The sequence below is a fragment of the Penicillium angulare genome (genome assembly GCF_028827245.1).
Source record: "Penicillium angulare strain IBT 27051 chromosome Unknown utg000009l_segment0_segment0, whole genome shotgun sequence".
NCBI lineage: Eukaryota > Fungi > Ascomycota > Eurotiomycetes > Eurotiales > Aspergillaceae > Penicillium > Penicillium angulare.
In genome coordinates, this window is record NW_026623168.1 from 637,015 (window position 1) to 658,940 (window position 21,926).

General features: G+C 45.7%; 10 protein-coding genes across 10 annotated transcripts; 6 read left to right on the forward strand and 4 right to left on the reverse strand.

Moving 5' to 3' along the window:
• Positions 1–800: 800 nt before the first annotated feature.
• On the forward strand, positions 801–4,867 carry N7478_011796 (ABC transporter ATP-binding protein; the record flags this gene model as incomplete). Its single annotated transcript, XM_056928010.1, has 6 exons — positions 801–1,122; positions 1,178–1,752; positions 1,809–2,363; positions 2,415–4,373; positions 4,426–4,541; positions 4,597–4,867. The coding sequence occupies 6 exons, from the start codon at positions 801–803 to the stop codon at positions 4,865–4,867; spliced, it is 3,798 nt and encodes a 1,265-aa protein (XP_056773737.1).
• A 345-nt stretch (positions 4,868–5,212) lies between these two features.
• N7478_011797 (uncharacterized protein) lies at positions 5,213–7,175 on the reverse strand (the record flags this gene model as incomplete). The annotated part of the gene is made up of 11 exons (XM_056928011.1): positions 5,213–5,241; positions 5,364–5,454; positions 5,510–5,641; positions 5,703–5,838; positions 5,886–5,996; positions 6,084–6,118; positions 6,244–6,341; positions 6,397–6,587; positions 6,655–6,698; positions 6,761–6,867; positions 6,932–7,175. 11 exons carry the CDS (start codon positions 7,173–7,175, stop codon positions 5,213–5,215), a joined length of 1,218 nt encoding a protein of 405 aa, XP_056773738.1.
• Positions 7,176–7,880: 705 nt separating this feature from the next.
• N7478_011798 (uncharacterized protein) lies at positions 7,881–8,310 on the forward strand (the record flags this gene model as incomplete). The annotated part of the gene is made up of 2 exons (XM_056928012.1): positions 7,881–7,966; positions 8,085–8,310. The coding sequence occupies 2 exons, from the start codon at positions 7,881–7,883 to the stop codon at positions 8,308–8,310; spliced, it is 312 nt and encodes a 103-aa protein (XP_056773739.1).
• Positions 8,311–8,762: 452 nt separating this feature from the next.
• N7478_011799 (fungal specific transcription factor domain-containing protein) lies at positions 8,763–9,543 on the forward strand (the record flags this gene model as incomplete). Its single annotated transcript, XM_056928013.1, has 2 exons — positions 8,763–9,091; positions 9,153–9,543. 2 exons carry the CDS (start codon positions 8,763–8,765, stop codon positions 9,541–9,543), a joined length of 720 nt encoding a protein of 239 aa, XP_056773740.1.
• Positions 9,544–10,033: 490 nt separating this feature from the next.
• N7478_011800 (uncharacterized protein) lies at positions 10,034–10,322 on the forward strand (the record flags this gene model as incomplete). The annotated part of the gene is made up of 2 exons (XM_056928014.1): positions 10,034–10,085; positions 10,138–10,322. The coding sequence occupies 2 exons, from the start codon at positions 10,034–10,036 to the stop codon at positions 10,320–10,322; spliced, it is 237 nt and encodes a 78-aa protein (XP_056773741.1).
• Positions 10,323–10,777: 455 nt separating this feature from the next.
• On the forward strand, positions 10,778–12,487 carry N7478_011801 (uncharacterized protein; the record flags this gene model as incomplete). Its single annotated transcript, XM_056928015.1, has 1 exon — positions 10,778–12,487. One exon carries the CDS (start codon positions 10,778–10,780, stop codon positions 12,485–12,487), a length of 1,710 nt encoding a protein of 569 aa, XP_056773742.1.
• Positions 12,488–12,736: 249 nt separating this feature from the next.
• On the reverse strand, positions 12,737–14,394 carry N7478_011802 (glycosyltransferase; the record flags this gene model as incomplete). The annotated part of the gene is made up of 3 exons (XM_056928016.1): positions 12,737–13,019; positions 13,079–13,741; positions 13,799–14,394. 3 exons carry the CDS (start codon positions 14,392–14,394, stop codon positions 12,737–12,739), a joined length of 1,542 nt encoding a protein of 513 aa, XP_056773743.1.
• An 826-nt stretch (positions 14,395–15,220) lies between these two features.
• N7478_011803 (serine carboxypeptidase S28-domain-containing protein) lies at positions 15,221–17,227 on the reverse strand (the record flags this gene model as incomplete). Its single annotated transcript, XM_056928017.1, has 1 exon — positions 15,221–17,227. The coding sequence occupies one exon, from the start codon at positions 17,225–17,227 to the stop codon at positions 15,221–15,223; it is 2,007 nt and encodes a 668-aa protein (XP_056773744.1).
• Positions 17,228–18,469: 1,242 nt separating this feature from the next.
• On the forward strand, positions 18,470–19,456 carry N7478_011804 (transposase; the record flags this gene model as incomplete). Its single annotated transcript, XM_056928018.1, has 2 exons — positions 18,470–18,859; positions 19,037–19,456. The coding sequence occupies 2 exons, from the start codon at positions 18,470–18,472 to the stop codon at positions 19,454–19,456; spliced, it is 810 nt and encodes a 269-aa protein (XP_056773745.1).
• Positions 19,457–20,745: 1,289 nt separating this feature from the next.
• N7478_011805 (uncharacterized protein) lies at positions 20,746–21,165 on the reverse strand (the record flags this gene model as incomplete). The annotated part of the gene is made up of 1 exon (XM_056928019.1): positions 20,746–21,165. One exon carries the CDS (start codon positions 21,163–21,165, stop codon positions 20,746–20,748), a length of 420 nt encoding a protein of 139 aa, XP_056773746.1.
• Positions 21,166–21,926: the final 761 nt, after the last annotated feature.

Sequence of the window (21,926 nt, forward strand, 5' to 3'; positions counted from 1 at the left end):
TCGAACCTGTTCAGTTGTGCGCTCAATTACATAGCCCTGAGCTCTATCATAGGACTAATTTTACTTGGAGTGGGATTACTATCGGCATTAATCTTCCATGATGGCACTGGGAAGATACTTACAGGAGGCCCGAGGAAAGGAGTGAGATTCCTCCAATGAAATCATGTTTTGGGCGCAGTGTGTATAGGCAGTTTGTGACTGCTTGGCAAAGGATTCTAATCGAGCGTATCAGCCTAATAGTTATTTAGAAGAATTTCAATAAACGCTACTTTCTTTTCATTTTAGGTGTAAAAATCAACCATACTCATGGCAATTGGACCCAAGATTGGAATTTCCGTGACGTGTTTACAAGATGGATTTTCCCCCTTCCTAAAAAAAAAGACAAAGAAAGAAAAGGAAAAAACAAAACAAAACATAAATAGCGATAACAGTTCTTTTTTTCTTCCTCAATATTAGAGACGGTATCGAGATATTCTTTACCAGTCGAACTGACATCTCATCGATTCAGTTTGCAGCGTTTCCGAGCCTTCCGACTTGGGCTAAATTATGCAGTAACCATTGAATATCACGCAAAAAGCAAAGAGTCCAGTATCCATCCAAGCATATTAAATCAAATCCTGAATTCTAATCCCAACTGAGCCTTACACTTGCTTTGAGGCGCGCCCTTCGCGATTATGTTTTGTTTTGATCCACGTGCGTGCCATAGTAGGAATGTGCATCCCTAGAATGCGTTATCGCGGCCCAAAATCCAACATCTCGATCAAACAAAACATGACAAGAACGATGCCCCACCAACAAAGATGAACAGATCATTTGAGGATATTCTGTTAAATGATGTTCAACCAATTGCCGGGGAGTCATGCGCGGTACAAGTGATCGAAGCGGAGGTTGATATCCCACCTAGCACAGCAAACCTGTTCTCAATTTACCGGCAAGCAAGCACAGCGCAGATATGCATAATATTTGTTTCCACGGTCTGCGCGGTAATTGCAGGTGCTGCGATGCCATTGGTAACAGTGGTTTTTGGCTCTTTTGCGAACGATCTCGTCGTTGAACATGATGCGACATCAAATGATGTCCGAGTTCATACAAAACATCTCGCGGTTCAACTGATATACATTGGTGGGTGATATGATTGCAAAATATAGCCCCAGACTTCTTGCTTATCACGTCACAGCGTTTGGTTCCTTCATCACGACAATGGTCAGCGCCTGGGGCTTCAATCTGGTCGGGGAACAGATCACGCGACAACTCCAAAGAAAATACCTTGATTCAGTTCTCCGGCAAAACATAGCGTTTTTCGATGTGACTGGAGCTGGCGAGTTGACAAGGTATATTGATCATGATATGAAATTGATTCAAGTAGGTATTTCCCAGAAGGTGGCAGAAATCATCTCCGGAGTCTCCGGGTTTGTGATTGCTATTGTGATCGCATTCATGAGGAATCCACTTTTCGCCTCAATTATGATCTCTCAACCATTGGCTCTTCTTTCGCTAGTGTCAAGCATGGGATTCTGGCTGAGCGCCACACAGAAAAAGGGATTAGCTCAATACGTGACAGCAGAGAATCTCGCGCAACAAGTTCTCAGTGCAATGGGGAATGTCATTTCTTACGGGAGTCAAGAACGATACGCCAAGAAATATTTTGATGTTTTGAAACTGCCAACGGCTTTTGACGTTCGAGAGAGACTGATATTCGGCTTGATTATCGCGGGGTCCTATCTGATAATGCATTGGACAAACGGCTTAGGGGTACGTATCATATTCCCCCAAGGCTTTGGAGCTCTTTAGTACTAATCGAGGTACAGATATGGCAAGCAAACCGCCTTTACCACGAGGGACTTTGCACCTTGTCCGAAGCTTTGACTATCCTATACGCGACAGCTGTTGCTGGTGGAATGCTGACTCAAGCATTGCCTTCCTTAGCAGACATTACTCAAGCAAACGGCGCAGTGAGTCGAGTATTTTCTATCATTCATCGCCCGTCGACATTAGATTACGAGGAGCGTGTTGGAGACAAATTTGGCTCAATTCGAGGAGAGATAAGATTCGAAAATGTAACATTTTCTTATCCATCCCGACCGGAAAAGTCCGTTCTACAAGGTGTCAGTTTCAACGTCTTTCCCGGCCAGACTGTTGCCTTGATAGGCCCGTCTGGGTCCGGAAAATCAACACTCTTCAATCTTCTGGAGCGCCTCTATCCCCCACTCGGCGGACAAATTTTAGTAGATGACCAACCGATTGAAGAGCTGAATGTTTCGTGGCTACGGTCGCAAATTGGCTATGTTAGTCAAGACCTTGCATTGTTCGACGCGTCAATTCATGAGAATGTTGCCCATGGACTGAACCAGGCATCTAGAGAGGTAATGTACTGTCCTCTGATTTGATCTTCCACTTTGCTAACGACTCAACAGAAATTGGATTATTTCGCAACAGGAAGACTGGTTGTTCATGCTTGTCAAGTCGCACAAATCCACTCCTTCATCAGCCATCTACCACAGGGATACAGGACCGTGATAGGGCCAAATGGATGCAAACTCTCAGGAGGCCAAAGACAAAGGCTTGCTATCGCTCGCGCAATAATCTCTCAACCACCTATACTACTTCTCGACGAGGCCACAGCTGCCATGGACAGTGAATGTGAAAAGGAGGTTCAAGAGGCGATCCGATCGGCTGCTGTCGGGCGAACGACTCTTATCATAGCCCATCGCTTATCGACAGTTCGGCATGCTGATATGGTCGTTGTCATGAAAGATGGTGAAATACTTGAGCAAGGATCCCATACAGAGCTATACACGTCTTCTCTCCTATACCAGGGGCTAGTGAAGCAGCAGACACTCCGCCCGCCCGACCCATCCAGATATAGCAATGCTAATCTACTGTCATGTCCGGCGACAGCACCGAAAATAGAAGGCAAAGGCTCAACGGAGATTTACACAGTCGAGACTTCAGATGGCCCAGCACTATCAATTCAAGGTCGAAACAGTAGTGTAAGGAATGTGTGGAACATCAACAAACCCGAACTGCCGTATACTATACTAGGAATCCTGTTCAGTATCCTTGCTGGTATATCATACCCAGTACAAGCAATATTCTTTGGGAACGGAATTATATCGATTATTCGACCTGCATTGAGTACTGGGGGAAGAGATAGCCAATTCTGGGCGCGAATGTATCTCATCCATGGTGCCGCCGCGTTTCTGATTTACTTTATGCGAGGGTACTGTTTCGCCATTTCAGCATCTCGACTAAACCACAGGGCCCGATCACAGCTCTTCAAATCATTACTCTACAAAGGACTTCCATTTTTCGACCGCGAGAATAATTCCGTGGGGTGTCTGATCAGCTTTCTTTCATCAGGAACCCGAAAGATTACCGGTATTTCTGGAACATCTGTCGGTCTCTTCTTCGAGAGCACATTCATGCTCGCAGCGGGGATCATAGTTGGATGTGTCTTCGGATGGAAGCTAGGCGTTGTCATTATGGTTACTGTTCCATTTGTTGCGACATCTGGATTTTTGCAATACTATGTCACGCAAAGAGACCAGAGACACACCAAAAGAGACACGAAGCCTATCTCCATCGCCCACGAATCATTCACTGTCATTAGGACAATTACAGTCCTAGGGTTACAGCAGAGCATAAAGGAGAAGTTTGAAATGGAAAGCAAAGTGGATAAACAAAGTAGATACTGGTTTATCTCTGCAACTGTGTATGGTTGCTCCTCTATGTTCCGGATACTGAGCATTGCATTCGTCTTCTGGTACGGAGGAACCTATCTTGTCGCAAACGGCGAGTACAATATTCAACAGTTTCTCATCTGCTTTGCAGCGACCATATGGGGATCTCAATCCGCAGCAGCCCTCTTCGCCCAAGCACCAGATATTGCGGGAGCTCGTGCGGCTGCAGTGCGATTGAACGAATTGATGGGCCCGGCCAGGTCTCGCTTTCATCAATATGGCAATAACCACGGTTCCCTACCGGCGCCGAGTCCCTTCGCAGAGCCTCTTTCTGTGCGAAGGATCAATTTCCACTACCCAGATCGTCCATCACAACTCGCTCTCGATGATGTCACTTTCGCCGCGCCCGTTGGTTCCTTCGTTGCCTTGGTCGGTGCTTCGGGCAGCGGTAAAAGTTCGGCAATTAACCTTATCGAACGGCTTTACTCTCCCAAATCAGGAAATATATTGCTTGGCAAACACGATATCGAGGAATATGATGTCGACTCGTATCGCGGATATATGGCGCTGGTCGACCAGAATCCATGCTTAGTTGGGGACGATCTTCGAGAATGTCTGCAAAGTACTGCAGAGGAGATTTCAGATGACGAGATAATGGATGTTCTAAACACTCTTGGCCTTGCAGGCTTCGTGGTAAATGACAAATTATTTTCATCTTTCACAACACTGCTAACCATATTTCCAGATGTCGCTACCTGATGGGTTAAGTACTCCTATCATGGCCAACGGTGCTACTCTGTCTGGTGGTCAACGGCAACGGATTGCAATTGCCAAGGCATTATTGAGAAACCCCAAGATTCTGTAAGTTGCCTGCATCAAAAACCCAATGGAATATTAAACTGATCAATCATCTCAGTCTTCTCGATGAAGCGACATCCGCGCTCGACACAGCGTCTGAACAATTGGCTCAACATGCCCTTCAAGATGGGACTATTGATCGAATTACGGTTGCAATAACTCATCGTATAAAGACCATTGTTGACGCAGATTTGATTCTTGTTTTCGATCGTGGGCGCATCATCGAACGTGGAAATCATGATGATTTGATGGAACTTGGTGGGAAATACTACCAGATGGCTAGACTACAAGAGTTGGATGAGGTTGACTATACTAATATTGGGAGCTAACCATGCAATTCTGTATATTATAATGACTTCAATACGGTGGAACTTTGTATTACAGTTGGGCGTGTCTTTGGAAAAAATACTATGATACCCGATGTTGAATGAACCTTCAATTTAATTTCCTGAAAGCAATGCGCAACCTTCAAGTTGGGGGTTATCCCAAATTCTCTGTCCCCTGTGGGTATTCCGATCTCCGTTTGGAAAGGCCTTTAGGCCATACCCTGTCTTTGAGAACCAACAGTAGCTTTTTACCTACAGGAGACATATTAAATGTATCGTACATTACCATGTCAGAATTCTTCATAGAGCTGTCAATGGAGGCCTCAAATCTCAGGAAAAAGGCTGAAATTAGGAGCCGAAGTTCCATTTCAGCCAGGCTAAACGTTTGTTAATATATGCATGATCGACAATCATTAATTCTTTGCTTACTTTGAGCCAATACATTTCCTAGGGCCATGAGAAAACGGTGTTAAGCCCTGCTTCATCTGTATGCTATTACCTTCAATCCATCTCTCCGGAATGAAGGAATCGGGATTCTCAAAAGTTTGTGGATCGCGATGAATTGTCAAATTCTGAGTGGCAACATTTGTCTATTCGCAGGTCAGTTTTGAGATCTCGCCCTGAAAGACTTAAAGGTATACGCACCCCTTGGGGAATGGGAATGCCATCAACGATGGTGTCCACGGTCGCAGTCCGCGGCAACACAGCAATGGTAGCAGGATAAACACGTAGTGTCTCATTCAAAACAGCTTGTAGATAGGGTAATTTGCCGCATTTCTAATGTGACTTTCTCAGTATATACTAGTCTGAAGGGACTGTCTCATGTTTTGAAACATACCACGGAGTCAGGGGGTTGGTCGTCAGGAAATGCAGCATCAAGTTCACTTTGCAACTTCTGCACAACATCCGGCCGTTGCAGAACAGCCCATAGAAGGTAGACAAAAGTCGTCGCAGTTGTACCACTTCCACCAAACCTGCAACCTTTAGCTCTGAAATTTTTTTCAAAGGGTGGGGAACGTACATTCCTCCCATGCATTCCTCTGCGAGTTCTGATGCAGTAAGAGGACGACCGAGGAACCCATCATTATCGTGGAGTACCTTGCTCAAAAATGGTGTCTTGGTCCCAGTGGCCCTACAAGATTCGATGACTTCGACAGCAAACTTTCCTTTTTCTTAGTACTAAATCAATCATAGCGATAATACTTAAGGAGCATCTTACCTCTTTCCACTTCTGTACATCACGGAAATATGCTCCTATAAAACCTGGAACATAGGGACCATATGTTTCAAGAAGGGGAAACAACTCTTTCTTTTTATCAAACACGCGTCAGTGGCAAGCACATTGTAAGAAATTGCATCTTGGAGATTGCCATTCTTACGTAGATGTAGGTCGGACGCCACGACCGAAGCCAAGGCATAATAGTGTGTTCTTTGCCAGATTTCAATGTTCCAGGGTCGACATCAAACATCAAATTATCTGAAAGAGTCCGTTAGTTGACATTTTCACACAGCGTATTGGAAGAAAAATTCACATATGGTATCGAATCCTAGCATATGAACCCAGGGATACACGTCGACTACTGAATTTTCCAATGTGAGGGTAGACCACTGGTCAAGCAGTGTGTTGATTTTCGAGATGATATTTGGTTCAAACTCAACAAGTGCGGCCTGAGAAAATCCACGAGACAACAGTTTCCGTCGTTGATGGTGTGCCTCGGGATCACTGCATGGAAAATAACGGATGATTAATGGTGATAATTTTCAAGTTTAAGGGAACAGAAAAGACCAACCGGAAGCTGAGTAGATGGTTCTCACGGAATATTCTTTTCGCGCGCTGGGAATTCATTCGCATCAATGAGCGAGGATTAAGATTCAAAACCGCAAACTTGGACTCACATAGAAGCTCTCCTCTTTAACAAACTTGTTCTTGGATGTATATATGTCACGCACGGCAGCTGGTCTTGAGAAAGATAATGTATTGGGTGCAATGCGCACCACGGGGCCTGATAAAGTTAGCTATGGACTTTAAGGTCTAACATATAGCATCATAATGTTTGAAACCCTTACCATATACACGGTGAGACGCATGAATGCTATGCGACTTTTGTCCATGCATGTTTTGGTACCGGCCCCAAAGGTTCGAGGAACGTGCGAAAAATGGACCTGGGAATTTTCGGAGAGGGTGAAAGTAGAGATTGAACAGAGTCGATAGGGCAGTTAGCCCCAAAAGGAAGACGATACATATTTGAATGAAATCAAGTTTGGCGATATTTGCTTTCAGCCTCGGCGGCCAGAAAGTCAGTTCGGACATGTTACGACTAGTGGAAATTTATAGAAAGAAGAGTTGTTGAAGTGCGAGGTCCAGGATTCAGAGGTTCTTCGTATTGGAGAGCCCCGGGAAAATGTTACCCTCAAATTTTGATTGAAGACCAGTATTTATAAGATCTAAAGCCCGACATTTCCTGAAGGGATACTTGCAGAATCCCCGCAATAACGGATTGCCTTCCGAGGAAATGTGGAGAAACCCAAACGGCCATAAACATCATTGAGATGGATACCAACCAGTTCACCAGGGGTATTCTTAGATTAGTAACTCAATGCTACCCGACACAAATCTTCTTGGTACTTGAATTATCAGTATACTTTAAATTATGGCAGTTATACCATTATTCAGAGCCGTTTGACACTGACATCACTGCATAATTCGTTCGCCTAGTGGGGAATGATCAGCCAATGAAGCCAATAGTTTGATCGGGTAAACGGCAACCCCCATCCGAACCGCATATCCGTGCCAAGTCGGAGGAGCAAAATGAATTGGGAAATATTTGTCTTCGCATATACAACACTAAATGAATGACAAGTGTTTCACCACGAACAAGTATCCAAATGACGAGTTTCAAGTTTGTTCCGCAGCAAATTTACTTGGATGATAACGGAAATTCGGGAGACACGGGCCCCGCCTCCGGTCAATCCATTGTGATTCCATCCCGGCGGCAAAGGGTACAATTAGCCTGCAATGCATGTCGAGGAAGTAAAAGTCGGTGTGATGGTCGCCGACCTGCTTGTTCTAGGTGCGCTGGGCGGGGATCTGGGAGCAAATGTGTGTATGAAAAAGAGGCGATGAAAACACAAAGGTACAATCGCTGCATCAGAGCCGAGTTTGAGCTTCATGTGCATTTGAAGTCGTAATTGACAAGATATGTTAACATATTATTCGAAGATATATCGCGCTATTGGAAGATAAGGTCCTTGAATTGGAAGCTACGCGCTCAGCTACCTTCGCTCATGGCAGTGAGGAGCAAAGGGGTGTTGACCCTCAACTCGAAGCAGCAGCAGGTAGGCGAGGAAGGACCCCAAGTGCAACTGCTGGTGAAGCAAGGCATGCGACTAATAAAACCGACCAGTTGATCGTGATTATTGCGAAGAAATGCCGAAAAGCGACGTAGTACCCCGAAGCTCTAGACATGGTACTATTCATCCTCTCGCCATGAGTCCCAATGACGGATCCCTCAACAGGACAGATGCACTTGTTATGGTGCCCTCGGTAGAAGGGAAGATTTCTGACAACGGAGGTTCCTCGATCACTTCTTTTCTTCATTCTGTCTCTCATTCAATAGGAATCGGTGAAGTGATGAATCGAGGTCTCTCATTGAGTGAGCAAAATGGAGATAGCTCAGTGAACAAAGACGTCACAAGAAGCCACGCCTCGAGGGCTTTACAACTACCACCTCGTCGACTTGCCGATACGTTGATGTCAAAATATTGGACATACATTCACACAATATATCCCGTGCTTAATAGACCGATTGTTGAAGCAATTTACTTAGACCTTTGGCAGTCGCAGAGAGATTGCCCGTCCCAAATATCGAATCACGATCTCGATACTGACATTACTGACATGGCCGTCTTTGACATGATTTTTGCGCTTGTGTGTCAAATGGAGAATGAAGAAGAGTCAGCCGATCACTTCTATCGGAAATCGCGCCATTCATACGCAATCGACACTATCGATGATCCTTCACTAAAGACCGTCCAACTATTGGTGCTAACAGGTATTTACCTTCAATCAACTAAGTTTGCAAGTCGATGTTGGACTGTTGTCGGCTCAGCAATTCGATATGCACATTACCTTGGTCTGGATGTGCAAGATGAGGAATTATCGTCTCGGGCTGAACATGGATATGTCATGCGACGGCGAGTATGGCATAGCTGTATAATACTTGACAGGTCAGAGCTGCTCTAGGTCCGGTCGAACACAGCCCATGTTTTCACTGACATCATTTCCCAGGTTGTTGTCGCTTTCCTTCAATCGGAAGAGCATGACTTGCGAGAACATTGGTGTAGATATACCACCAATGACTGAACAAAACAGCTTGAGAAATTCAGAAAGCAGTCATATCTCATCATTCATCAGATTCTCTGTCACCTTGTTTGAAATCATGAATAAAACACTTGTCGATATTTACCATCAACATTCTCATGGGAGTAGGTCAAAGGAGACCCCTTGTCATTGGTGGAAACGGCCTCAGCTGGCGAATATCCTTTCTCAAAGCCAGGCTGTCGATGATCTTCGCTCCGAGATTCCCGACTATCTCAATCCAGATGTGAAAGAAAGACGAACGGCTGAACTTTTCGTCGAAGAGCTTGGATGGCAAAGCTATGTTTTCCGATCTAGGTGAGACGACACTTTTCTGGTGGATAGTACCGAAACATGAGCTGATTTATATGCAGATTTCTCTACGTGAGGATCCTAGTTTTGCGACCCTTACTGCTTTCTGCCGCCATTGCCAACGTTCGACATAAGTCCGGGGGTCTTGATTCAAAGACACCTTCCCGATTGACTATCGAAGAAAGAACTGCTGGCGACTGTTGTTTTCTATGTATAGATACAGTGCACCAACTGATTGTACACATGTCACACAGATTAGCAACATCATTCAAAACGGCCAAATGGCGTGAATTCCATTGTAAGAAATATTTCACAAAAACACAAGAATCGGTTAATTAATCCCACCAGATGCCTTTGTTTGTGCTATATCAATCTCCATTGCAAGATTGTGCTCCTTCGACGGTGATAGCTTTCGCGAACATCAATTGGACAAGTCATGGGATCTTTGCATGGACATTTTGCATCATTACAAACCTCGGATTGATTCATCTCAAAGAGCAATGGATATTCTTGATTGTCTCAATTCACAAGTGGCTAAAATTCTGAAAGACGGTATATAACAACGGTTGATTCGCAATCTCATATCTGCTAACGTTTTTGATAGGTTTGTATGGCACGAATTTGCGACCGCCACAGCTAGAAGTACCTGATGAAGAGTACCCATCATCCATTTTTGGCTTAACAAGTTTCATGGATGAGAATTCACCTATTGGTAGTTTTGATCCGTACGGCTTGGATTATGCTTGGCTTAATTCCGAAGGTGGTGGCTTGGGATGGCTTGGAGGATGAAAATATTGGGATCCATAACAATGAGATTTGAATCATGAGCTCAGAATCAATATTGAAAACCCTTTTTATTAGTATTAGGTTTACGTATCAATAATTGTGCCCTCTATCGATCCGCCCTGGATAAATGTAGTATAGTGCAGGTAAATAATGTATAGTCGAATATAGCGTCAGGTATCCCGATTCATACACAATACTGTGACATTTGGGTTTCAAATTCAAATATTTGTCACTTTAAATTAGAACAACACTTATAAGATCATCAATGTGGACTTTATACTGTGTGGCTGAAGTTGCGGTGTCGGGATCGGGAGTGGCAAATGCGGTGAATAAGATCGGCCGCGGGGTAAACCCGACGCGATCTTCGTGACTTTTCCTCCTAGATTCCTTCCCCCCTTGAATCCCCCCATATAACGAGAAGGAAAGCTCTACGAATAACCTCGGAGCGCCGAATCAAAATGTCCAACACATCATCATCCTCTCTCGGGGCCAAGCTGGCGTACGAGCCTCAAATCCTGAAATTCGGAACAAGCGGTCGACGTGGCTTGATTATTCACCTTACCCAACTGGAGATCTACACCAACGTCCTCGGTGAAATCCGGTACCTGCAATCGATCCCCGAGTCCGAAGGCGGTATTAAGACCGGCGACGACTTCTACTACGCATACGACCTTCGCCCTAGCTCAATTAACTACGTTGAGCCCAATCGCGGCGGTCTCAGTCAAGCCGTGGAGCAGGCTCTGCGCGATGGTGGCATGAAGCCTATTAGTCTGGGCGCTATTCCGACGCCTGCGCTGACATTGTTCGCGTTACAACGGGGGAAGGGTAGCATTATGGTTACCGGTAGCCATATTCCGTTCGATCGCAATGGATACAAATTGAATACGTGCAAGGGAGAACTTTTGAAGAAGGATGAGCAGCCTATCAATGAGTTTGTTGAGGTTGCGCGGAAAGAGCTTCTGGCTCAGCCCTTCGCGGACTCTTTGTTCAATGAGCAGGGTATGCTTCGCAGTGGCAAAAGTGGTCTTGTTACCCCCATTCCGGAGGGAAAGAGTGGTTATATCCAGCGGTACCTCGATTTTTTCAAGGGTGAGACTTTGAAGGGATTGAAGCTGCTGGTCTACCAGCACTCTGCTGTTGGTCGCGATCTTGTCGTTGAGTTGTTCCAACTGCTCGGCGCCGAGGTCGTTCCTGCAGGCCGCAGCGAGACATTCGTTCCTATCGACACCGAGGCCATCGATCAAGCATCCCTTGACACCATCCAAGCCCTTTACGACAGCGCCGGTCAAACATTCGATGCCGTCCTCTCTACAGATGGAGACAGCGATCGCCCTCTCCTGCTTGCGCCTAAAGATGGCAAGCTCAAATTCTTCAGCGGAGACTTACTGGGTATGGTCGTCGCCGAGTTTCTCGGTTCCGACGCGGTGGTTGTCCCAATCAGCACCAACGATGCAATTGACAGGGGCGGACTTGCAGCCTCCACCGAACCCAAAACTCGCATCGGTAGCCCCTACGTGATTGCCGGTATGCAGACAGCCGTCTCAAAGGGCCGCAGCCGTGTTCTGGGCTGGGAAGCCAACGGTGGCTTCTTAACTGGCTGCGACATCGAGGTCGATGGCAAGATACTCCAAGCTCTTCCTACTCGCGACGCAGTGCTCCCTCTGCTTTCTGTCCTCTTCGCCGCGAAAAAGCGCAACAGCACAGTTCCTCCATTGTTCGAGGCGCTACCAGCCCGTTTCAGTCGTGCCTCAGTCATCCGAAACTTCCCTCGCCCCACAAGTGCAAAGATCGTTCAGCGCTACTCCCCCACAGACAAGTCTATTCAGTCCATATCTTACGCTGATGGCGCTATAACCCCCCTCGACCCTAATGGAAACAAACTCGATGCACCAGCCTCGGAAATCGAGTCGATGTCAGCCATTCGCGATGCACTCGAAAAGGTGTTCACATCCCAATCTGGCTTTCCCTCAGTTAAGACGATCAACTACACCGATGGCGTGCGGATGACATTTGGAAATGGTGATGTTGCTCATATTCGACCATCTGGAAATGCGGATGAGCTTCGCATCTACTCTGTTAGTGATACCCAGGCGCGCGCGGATGAAATTTGCGATCGCGGAATCGCGGAGCCTAGTGGTCTGCTCAGGACATTGGCCGCTACCATTTGAGATACCTGCATCTAGCGTCCCATCTACCGCAACCACCACTGAATATCTCCAATTTTGATATATGAGCCCGAAATATGGAATCAGATAATGCATACGAAAATAGAACGATTCTTATGACCGCCAGAAAACCTTTTCTTTCCCCATTCTTTGCTAAGTAAATACAGACAACAGTACCATATGCTAGAATATGTCCAACTTGTTTGCTCGCTTGCAGCAGTAGCCGACTACGAACATTCTTCGTGCATAAGGTTAAGCCATGATCCGGGCGCATTCTTCCAAAATGATGCGAGCGGCGTTCACTCCACCAGGTCCCTTCCTTTCCACGGCAGCTCGTATATTGGCAGCGTTGTCTTTCATCTTCTTCGACATCTCACCAACCACCACATCCAAGACAGCTGCGGATACTTCAGCGGCAGTCCACAGGGGCTTAGCGGTTCTGCTGCCCCATCGACCGATGCCAAACATCTCAACACGTTGAGCATAGTCATATGTGTCCGCCCATTGAGGCAATACCACCTGAGGAACCCCAGAGCTAATAACAGATCAGCCACCTTCATAAACTAAACAAACGATGCCGCAAATCCAACTTACCTAACAGCTTCATGATACGAGTTGGCACCTCCATGATGTACCGTGCAGACAACATGACCAGTTTTCAGGATAGAGTTAGGATCAGCAGGAAACCATTCCACAATCCGAACTACATCTGCCTCGATCCATTTCGCCAATACACCCGCAACCTTCGACTCAGACCCACTCAATGAATAGTCATTTAGCCTCATAATCTTCCAAACAACCTGATGCCGAGGCAGTTGTGGCTTTGTCTCCAGCGTCTCCAGAATAACAGAGATAGCTATAGCAAGCTCAATAGCTCGCTCCTCACTGACCTTGACCAGAGATCCTAAATTGAAGTAGATTGTCGGTCCTTTAGCCAGCCAGCTTAAGAGTTCGGGATCGGCCTTTGCGACGGGTGAGATATCCACCATTATCGGTCCACAAGGATAAATGTCGTCTGCGACAACTAATGGAAAATCAATCTCGGGTTGTGAACCGACAAGGATCTTCATGTCTGCCGGTCTATCACGGAAGAGATTAATTGGTGTTCGTAGAGCTGCGCCAGTTTGTTTTTTTAGGTGTTCCTCTATTTCTCCTCTCCGTTGATCTTTCATGAATGTGTAGATTGTGAAGATGAGGAAGTAGATGTTCATTGGGATCAGATGCCAAGGCACTGGATAATCAAATCCAGATGGAATCCTATTCTATCGTCAGAAAACGATCACTTCAAACTTGAACAGGTTGAACGAAACTCACGCTGGAAATTTCCACAGAGCGGCTCCATACGGTTGAGCCATAACCGTAAATTCCTTCAACGAGTTCGGACTCAAGCAAACATATCTCACATTCAAGTGATTAACAGCTGTCAAAGCAGCCGTCATCAAAGTATCAACAACAATTAAATCTGCATCAACCTCCTTAATAACCTCCACAATAGAAGTAAACACCTCCACCAGCTGCGGTCCATTATACGGCACAAACAACGGAACAATATCCCGAACCCCCTGCGTCGTATTAAAAAAACTAGGCGACTTCAGCGCCGAAACAGGTAAATAGTTCGGAATACGAGGTGGAGCCCCTTCTCTCGAGAACGCAATATTCATAGCTGCTTTCATTGGAATACCCCGCAGCTCGTGGAAAGTTATTGGGGCTGTCTCGGGAGCTGTTTGGCGGAGGTTTTCTACCACGGAGACGACGCTTTCTGTTAGTAGATTGAAGCTGGCGCAGTGGATATCTGCGTCTGGTTTTAGTTGGAGGACTGCGTGCATGGTTGCTAGGAATATGTTTGATTCGCTTGGTTCTGGGTTTGTAAGGAAAAGTATCTTTCCTCGTTTTGGGGGTTCTTGTGCCATGCTGGGTGGCGGGCTTGAAGTCACCACTGATTTCTTGAGATTTAATCAATTATCAAGGTGATTATGTTTTGAGATCCGGCAGCTCGTAGTTTTGGAATATTGCAAGAAAGGAAGTGAAGAATTTGAATGAAGTTCAACTTGGGTGTTTTGGCCCCAACCACCTGCACATGTGGGGATGCACCCCGGGCCCGATGCGCGGGTCGAAAGGACCTAGCGTGGCCGGTGATTGGCTGCTTAATTGGTGACTGTGGTACAGTCTACGTAGTATGGCCCCGGGGGTATTTCACAACGGGGTCTGAAGTCAATATCAAAGACTACTCTTCGGTTGTATGTTGTTGAGGCTGGAGCGGTGCCATTGTGGGGCACGCTAACAGCCACTAGCCCGCGGCCCCAATCCAAGTTCCTCCCAGTTGACTACAGGCGAAGATAGCTTTTAGCGGGAAAATTGACAACATCAATTGATGGATCCCACGTTTCCAGAAGTGCAATCATTGGTGAGCTCCGAGCTCGTTTCCCACGACTTCCAGCGTTGACAAAACTAACACTACGAATACCCTTTATTTTTACGACAAATCTATCACCGTGACGAAATACAACCAACTCAATAGTATCCGCGTGACGGTACACCACTTAGAACTCGAAGAGCCTCGTTTTATACTTCTAGATGCAATCATAATCAAACAAGAGAAATCTGAGGAGCAAATCGGGTCTAAGAATGAGACAGCTGACTATTGTGTATGAAACCGAAAGAGTTGAATAACAAAAGGTTGGATTAATTGTGTAGGGAATCTCTCGTCATACGGTAATGCATAGTATGAAATGGTAACTATATGATAACAAACAAACCAGCGACCAAGGCGCCCAGTGAAGCAAAACTGAGAACTTCAGTAGCACGGCTTGCGGCATTTTTCTTGTCATCACTATTATCACTTGACCCAGAGCCAGGGTCCGAGCTTGGAGTGCTGCCATTTGCTCCATGACCTGAGCCATCGACACCCTTTCCATTGCGGATGTCATCGCGACTGGTGTTGAAGCATTTAGACCACACACTCCAGGCATTAAGGAAAAGGTGAACACCATCATCCAAAGGTTTGGTCAAATTAGCTTGACCGCCGTCGATACCAGGCCACCAGACGAGATCAGAAGCGTGCACGGCACCGTCGTAAACAACGCCGAATACATCCTGGCCATCTGAAACCTTATTGCAAGCCGGCACGTCCTGAGTGATGGTGCGGTTAGGGGCCCCAGCGTGAGACTCCTGAGTAGCCACGCTGAACGCGCGCCATGGATCAAATTCGCCGTTGGTAAACATAACGTTGCTAGCCTTGATGTTCCAGCCGCCCAGAGACTCCAGCCAGCTGTTGTTCAGGTTGGTGGGGAAATCGGAAGAGGAGTAATCTTCGAAAGACTCTATCAGCTCGATGCGGAAGCTTGAGGTATTGAAGTAGTCGCTGAGCAAGGGGTAGCTCTCTCCGTTGTTGGAGTCGTTCGAGGCTTGGTAGTACCCAACCTCCTGAAGGGTCTGCCAGATCCAGGCATAGTTGTCGGGAATTGTGGTATCCTCCTCAGCATCAGGGATCCTCAACTTACGGCCGCGAGGAGATCTGGAGCGCTTGACAGATAGGTAGTACGAGTCATTTTGGTAGAAGTTGTAGGCACCCCAAATTGCAGCCCAGAAAGCATAGTAGTCACCATTGCCGTCGATGCTGGCAGCGACTCCATCAATTGGGAAGTCCGAGTCCGAACTATCGAGATCCTCAAGAACAGACAAGATACTCTTGCGACTTGAGGCATCTGAGACACCTTTCTTGAAACCCTTCACGTCAAAGCCTTCCATATAATCACAGATGAGCTGGGTGGTTGTTGCCGCTCCAGCATCTTGGTACTGGCCACCACCGGCGATTAAGTCTGCAAATGCTTCGCCTATAGCATAGGCAGTGACCTCATTAGAGTAGTCATCCGAGAAATCGGATTCATCAGAGTAATCATAGTCGTATTCCCCATAACTGAAAATGTTAGAATAGGCGTATTCCATAGCAGAAAGCTCTGCCTCTGTGCCTGATTTGAACGTTTCGTCAATGTATTTGGCGGCAGCGGCGAAATCATTCGTGCAATTCTTAGGGAGTGCGCGTGCAATGGGGTCAAAGTACAGAGAGCCGTCGTACTGTGTTTGTACTGGCGCACTGGAAGCCCATGAGGCATAGATGATCTCCGGGTGGGTCAGTCGCAGCCATGCAGCACGCGATCCGGGGTATGAGCCTCCGATGAAGATCCAAGGAGTGTGGTATGGGTCCAGGCTAGCAGTGCTCTTAATAACCTTGTTGTCCGCCAGGTCGGTCTTGTTGAAGTTGTTGGCGAAGTAGGCAACATCCTCCAAGGCTTGTTGTACGGTCAAGTATTTGTAGCCGCCAAGGCCCTGCTTTGGAACATAAGTCTCGTCATCAATTTCCACAGGAAGACTACGTCCGTAGTAACGGTGCTCCCAGCCAATGACAATGCCATGCAGTTGCCTTGCAAGCTCCATAGAGGCACTTCTGGCATCCTCTTCTGCCATATAGATCTGGGCAGCAGATTGAGTGAAACCCTCCTCTCCCATATCTTGGAGGATGACTGGTCCTCCAGTCTTGTAGTAGGTATCGTTAACATAATAAAGGTTCTTATAAGTATCCGTATTTGATGAGAAGTGATCGACAGGAACGTCGAAATAGTAGGATGGGACAGTAGGGCCCGATTCAGAATCATATTGACGCTTGCTGCCAGTGCGCGAATGAGATCTGGCAGCCGCTGCGCCATGGGCGACCAGCAGCGCAACGACGAGAGAGAAGGCCTTCATGGTGATCTCTCTCTTTTTCCTCCCTCCTAAAAACAGACGAAATCGAAATGAGACTGAAGCACCTCGAGATGAACAGTTTGGGGAACTTCAAGGACGAAAATAAATTGGCCTCCAGCAGACGAGTCTATTCCTAGTACTTAGATACAGTGATTCCTTCCCCTTTTCGGGGTTCCCAGGTCCCAGTCAAACACCAATGATTCTATTTCGATAGCATCGCGTTTTGAGCTAGGACTTGTGGGTATATTTCGCAAGTCGCTTTAATCAAACCGACGAAATACAACGCTAAAGAGTGATTGCTCAGTTGTCATTCGCTACCAAGCACGCTCAAGGGCATGCTAATACTAGCACATACCGTTTGATTAATATTATGGGCAATGTTTTCCAAGGATTCAGGGCGCAAAAGTGGGCTGTGTCTCAGCCCCCACGCGACCCCTGTGGGTCCGCAAGACAGAAGAATTGGTCAGAGCGACCAATCATGGGCCGAAGGAAAAGATGGAGCCGCATTTCTCTGCATATGGACCCCTATTTCTCTCGTCCAGCCTCTTACTAACCGGCCCCACAATCTTTTTTTACAAAAGAAATGGACCCTCGGCCGGTTAATTGCTTGTCACACGCATGAATACTGACTGCCAAGGATGCTAAGATAGAATACGATCTTAGGCAACATCCGTCTGAGGCTCTTCGGATTTTACGAAGTCCCGTTCAGCGGCGGTCGTCTGACTTTTACAAGCACCGAAAATAGTTGCAAGAAAAGACAGAACCATCACCAAGGAATGTCTGTTACACACTCACCCTTATCACCCCTAGTCACGCGGTCCTAAAGCGGCGCTCACTCATTTCTCGCCCGACAATGAACTCATAGAATACTTGATCTATATGTTCCTAGTTATAGAACAACTAGTACATACGACCACAGGGTGTGGAGAACAGGGCTTCCCGTCCGCTCAGCCGTACTTAAGCCACACGCCGGTCAGTTAGTAGTATGGTGGGTGACCACATGCGAATCCTGACTGTTGTATGTTCCTTTTTTTCTTTTTGTAATTTTCTCCTAGATGAGAATTATGCTAAAAATGAGCTGTGTACGTCCACCTATCGGAAACCGTCAGCTTTAGGCAAGTAGCCGTGCCGGAGGACACTAATCCGGCCACCCCGAATTAGTGTCCCCCACCGTAATGCAAAATATCACCGTAATGCAAAACACTTTCCCGCACGTCTTCTTCCCTCAATTATACATCCTTAACTATGGCCGATTTCTATGAAAATGAAGTATTTCGTATGGAAGAGGCTGTTGGATATGCCTCTACCCTCAAAAAGCCAAATTTGACGCAGATCGCGGAGGAATATGCTATTTCGTATTATACTCTGTACCGCCGAGTCCGTCAAAAATCAACGCCCAGAATTCAACGAAAACCACAAAATAAGGCTTTAAATGACGTCCAAGAGAAAGCTTTATCCTTCTGGATTCGATCATTGGATGAAGCTTTTATCCCTCCGACACCAAATATTATAGAACAGTGGGCAAATCTGACTCTTGCCCGATCGGGAACATCAGACCGAACAGTCGGAAAAAACTGGGTTTATCGCTTTATTCAACGTTTCCCGGATGTTGATTTTGAGATGAGACGACAGAAGGTTATAGATTTAAAAAGAATGAGCCACGAAGATGTTGCTATTCTAGAACATTGGTATGATTTATTAGACAAAATTCTTGATGGTGTACCAGAAAGGCTTGTCTATAATTTTGATGAAACTGGCTTCTAATTGGGCCAAGGACAAACTCAGAAAGTCTTTATACGTTATAAAACAAAGATTCCACGTCTTGCCGGTGAAGAACATGGAGAGCGAGTTACTGTCGCAGAATGTATTGCGGCTGATGGTTGGAGAATGGAACCCCTTGTTATCTTTAAAGGACGCCATCAAATGGAGGCTTGGTATGATACCAAATTACCTGAGGAGTGGATGACTGCAACTATTGAGAAAGGCTATATGGTTGATGAACTTGCTGTGCTTTGGATCAAAGAATTTGACCGTCAAACGCAGTATTGTGTTAAGCAAGGCGAGCAAAGAATTCTTTTAGTTGATGGCTGTGGCTCATATCTGACATTTGAATTCTTAAACTCTGCTGAAAAAGCTGGTATTAAGATCTTTGGTTTTCCACTAAATAAGATAAATTATATTCAACCTTTGGATGGTAAGCCATTTTTGGCTTATAAGGCTTATTTTCGTTAATAAAATAACCTTATTTCACAGTGGGGTGGGGGTCTTACAGCAAATAAAAACTCATTTCTCGAAGACCTTATGGGCTTTAGAGATAAAGCTTTGACACAGAGAGTTTGCCGAAATGCGTTTCGAGAACGAGGAATTTATCCAGTCAATGCTAAAATTGTCTGTCAAAAACTGGAAGATGCCCTTCTTTCTATCCTAGATATATCAATTGATCTTCGGGATCAAAAAACACCATCACCACCACTGGAAAATATACTATCTTCAAGTCTAGAGAATATACCTTCAAAGACTACAGAAGACGTCCAGAAACGCCGCAAAAAACTAGCTCCCTTAATGGAATTAGATAGTATTACACCTCGGCAAAAACGGACGTTAGATCAAATACTTATAGAGATGGATTTCCACGTTCAGGCGATTCAAAACGCATCTTCTACGATCGCAAAAATAGCCCAAATCCAGGCCCCACGGGCTAAAAAATCTACCAAACGGCGATTATTAAACCTCAAAGATGATGGAATTTTACGTGTTAAAGATGCAAATCGATCTATTGCTGAGCGACGTGCTAAGGAAGATGAAAAAGAGGATAGACGGGTGGCCAAAGATTTTAAAAAACGCTTTGGATTTGAACCTTCTCGACCCTCAACAGATAAATCACCTATTGTGTCTTCTACGCCGATTCTTGGAGATAATGGTGATATAATTGCATATCAAGATTCATTTAGTATTTAGTTTAAAAATTGATGTTTTGTTGCGTGTTTTGCATTACGGTGATATTTTGCATTACGGTGGGGGACACTAATTCGGGGTGGCCGAATTAGTGGCCGACGGCACGGCTATTTCTCTACGGCAGCCCGAATTTGGTTAACTGCGCGGCTCGTCCACCAAATACAGCTTAGTGTACATCATGACGCTAGTCCCAAGCAGTGGCTGCCCACCGAAAGAAGAATCTTGTGTTTAGCTAGGCCACAAAACCTGTCACCGCATTAGAGTGTAATAGACCTGGCTGTTGTATATGTATGTCGAAGAGCTTGTCTCATTACGTACCATTGAAAATGATATTTATAGATCTTGCCCGCCTTTGTTTTATTCCAGTAGGAAAGATGTTGTGTATTGTATTGAGGATCTCTTCTGTGCAGCGATCTCACCCATCTCTTATGGATGTATTCCTCCGGTAGAGTAGGAGTGTAGCAAGCCGAAAAGATAACTCAAAATATCATCTAGCATAATCTGCAATAGTCCCCCAGGTTATTCAGGTTCCAAGAACTGCTGTTATGTATCTTCAACATTGTCACCTAGACAGTTTTTTCCACCGCATCAGCAAATCCATCCTTCGTATCAGCAATCATTTTCATCATCACGGCAATTCTGCTTATCATATCAACAACCCCATCGATCTCACCGGAAAGTTCATCTATCATGTCAACAAACCGAACAATCCTTTCAGCAGTGTCGTTCGTCGCATCGGCAGTAGCTTCAATCTCATAGGCCGTGCTTTTCATCGCCGAGGCAGTCCTATTCATTGCATCGGCAATCATGCCCATCCTATCACTAAGCACGTCCATGCTTCCGACAAGCCGGCATATCGATTTGAAAACCACTTCTTCGGAACCAGTAATCCTGTCTTGTGCGTGAAAAAGTGTATCGTCCTGCGCATCAGTAAGCCTATACTCCGCTGCAGGAAGCCGATCCATCACATCAGTGATCGTGTCCATCGAGAGAAGAGTAATCGAGATCACTAAGCAGTGAAAGTATGTTTCAAACGTGTGTATATGGTAAATGTCTGGAATGGGAAGGGCCCAGAAAAACAGCGATCTTTTCCCTTGTCGAGATATGAATTGTTCAAATTCATTATAGACTACAAATTAAGTCAAGCGTAAGCGTATTGACTTTTGATTTGACCAAATATGGATTCTTTTAGTTCTGGGGATAGGGGCGGAGAAACAAGGTTAAGTGTTCGCGAGGTTTCTTAAAAGAAAGATACCTCTTATATGTCCAAAGCTATATCTTTCCTAAGCTGCATTGTGCTGAACGCAGAGACATAGGTAAGAAAAGGTAAGCGACAAGAGATACTGTTCACTGACAAAGAACTAGAAATGTACCTTGGAAATTGTACGGAACGGAGACGTCTTACAGAAGCGCCTTGGGGGTAGAATGAACTTAAATGGAAGGTGTACTGGGAGCGACATATCGCCTTACGTTGCCAAATAACATCTCGAAAATGACTATGACAAGCTTTGTCTGTGGATTGGACCTCGGACATTGTTCCTGGTGGAGCAAATCTTATATCTGTGAGAATAAAATTATATCCAGGCATTTTCCAAGATTTAATATACAGTAGATATCTTGGTATCAGCGCACAAGCGCAATATTTGACGGTATTATAGTATACATACGATTGATAGTCTCTCGGTCCGTGGTTCATTGGATATTCGTCACCTTATCCTTATATTGCGCCACCATGCTGGGATTTTAA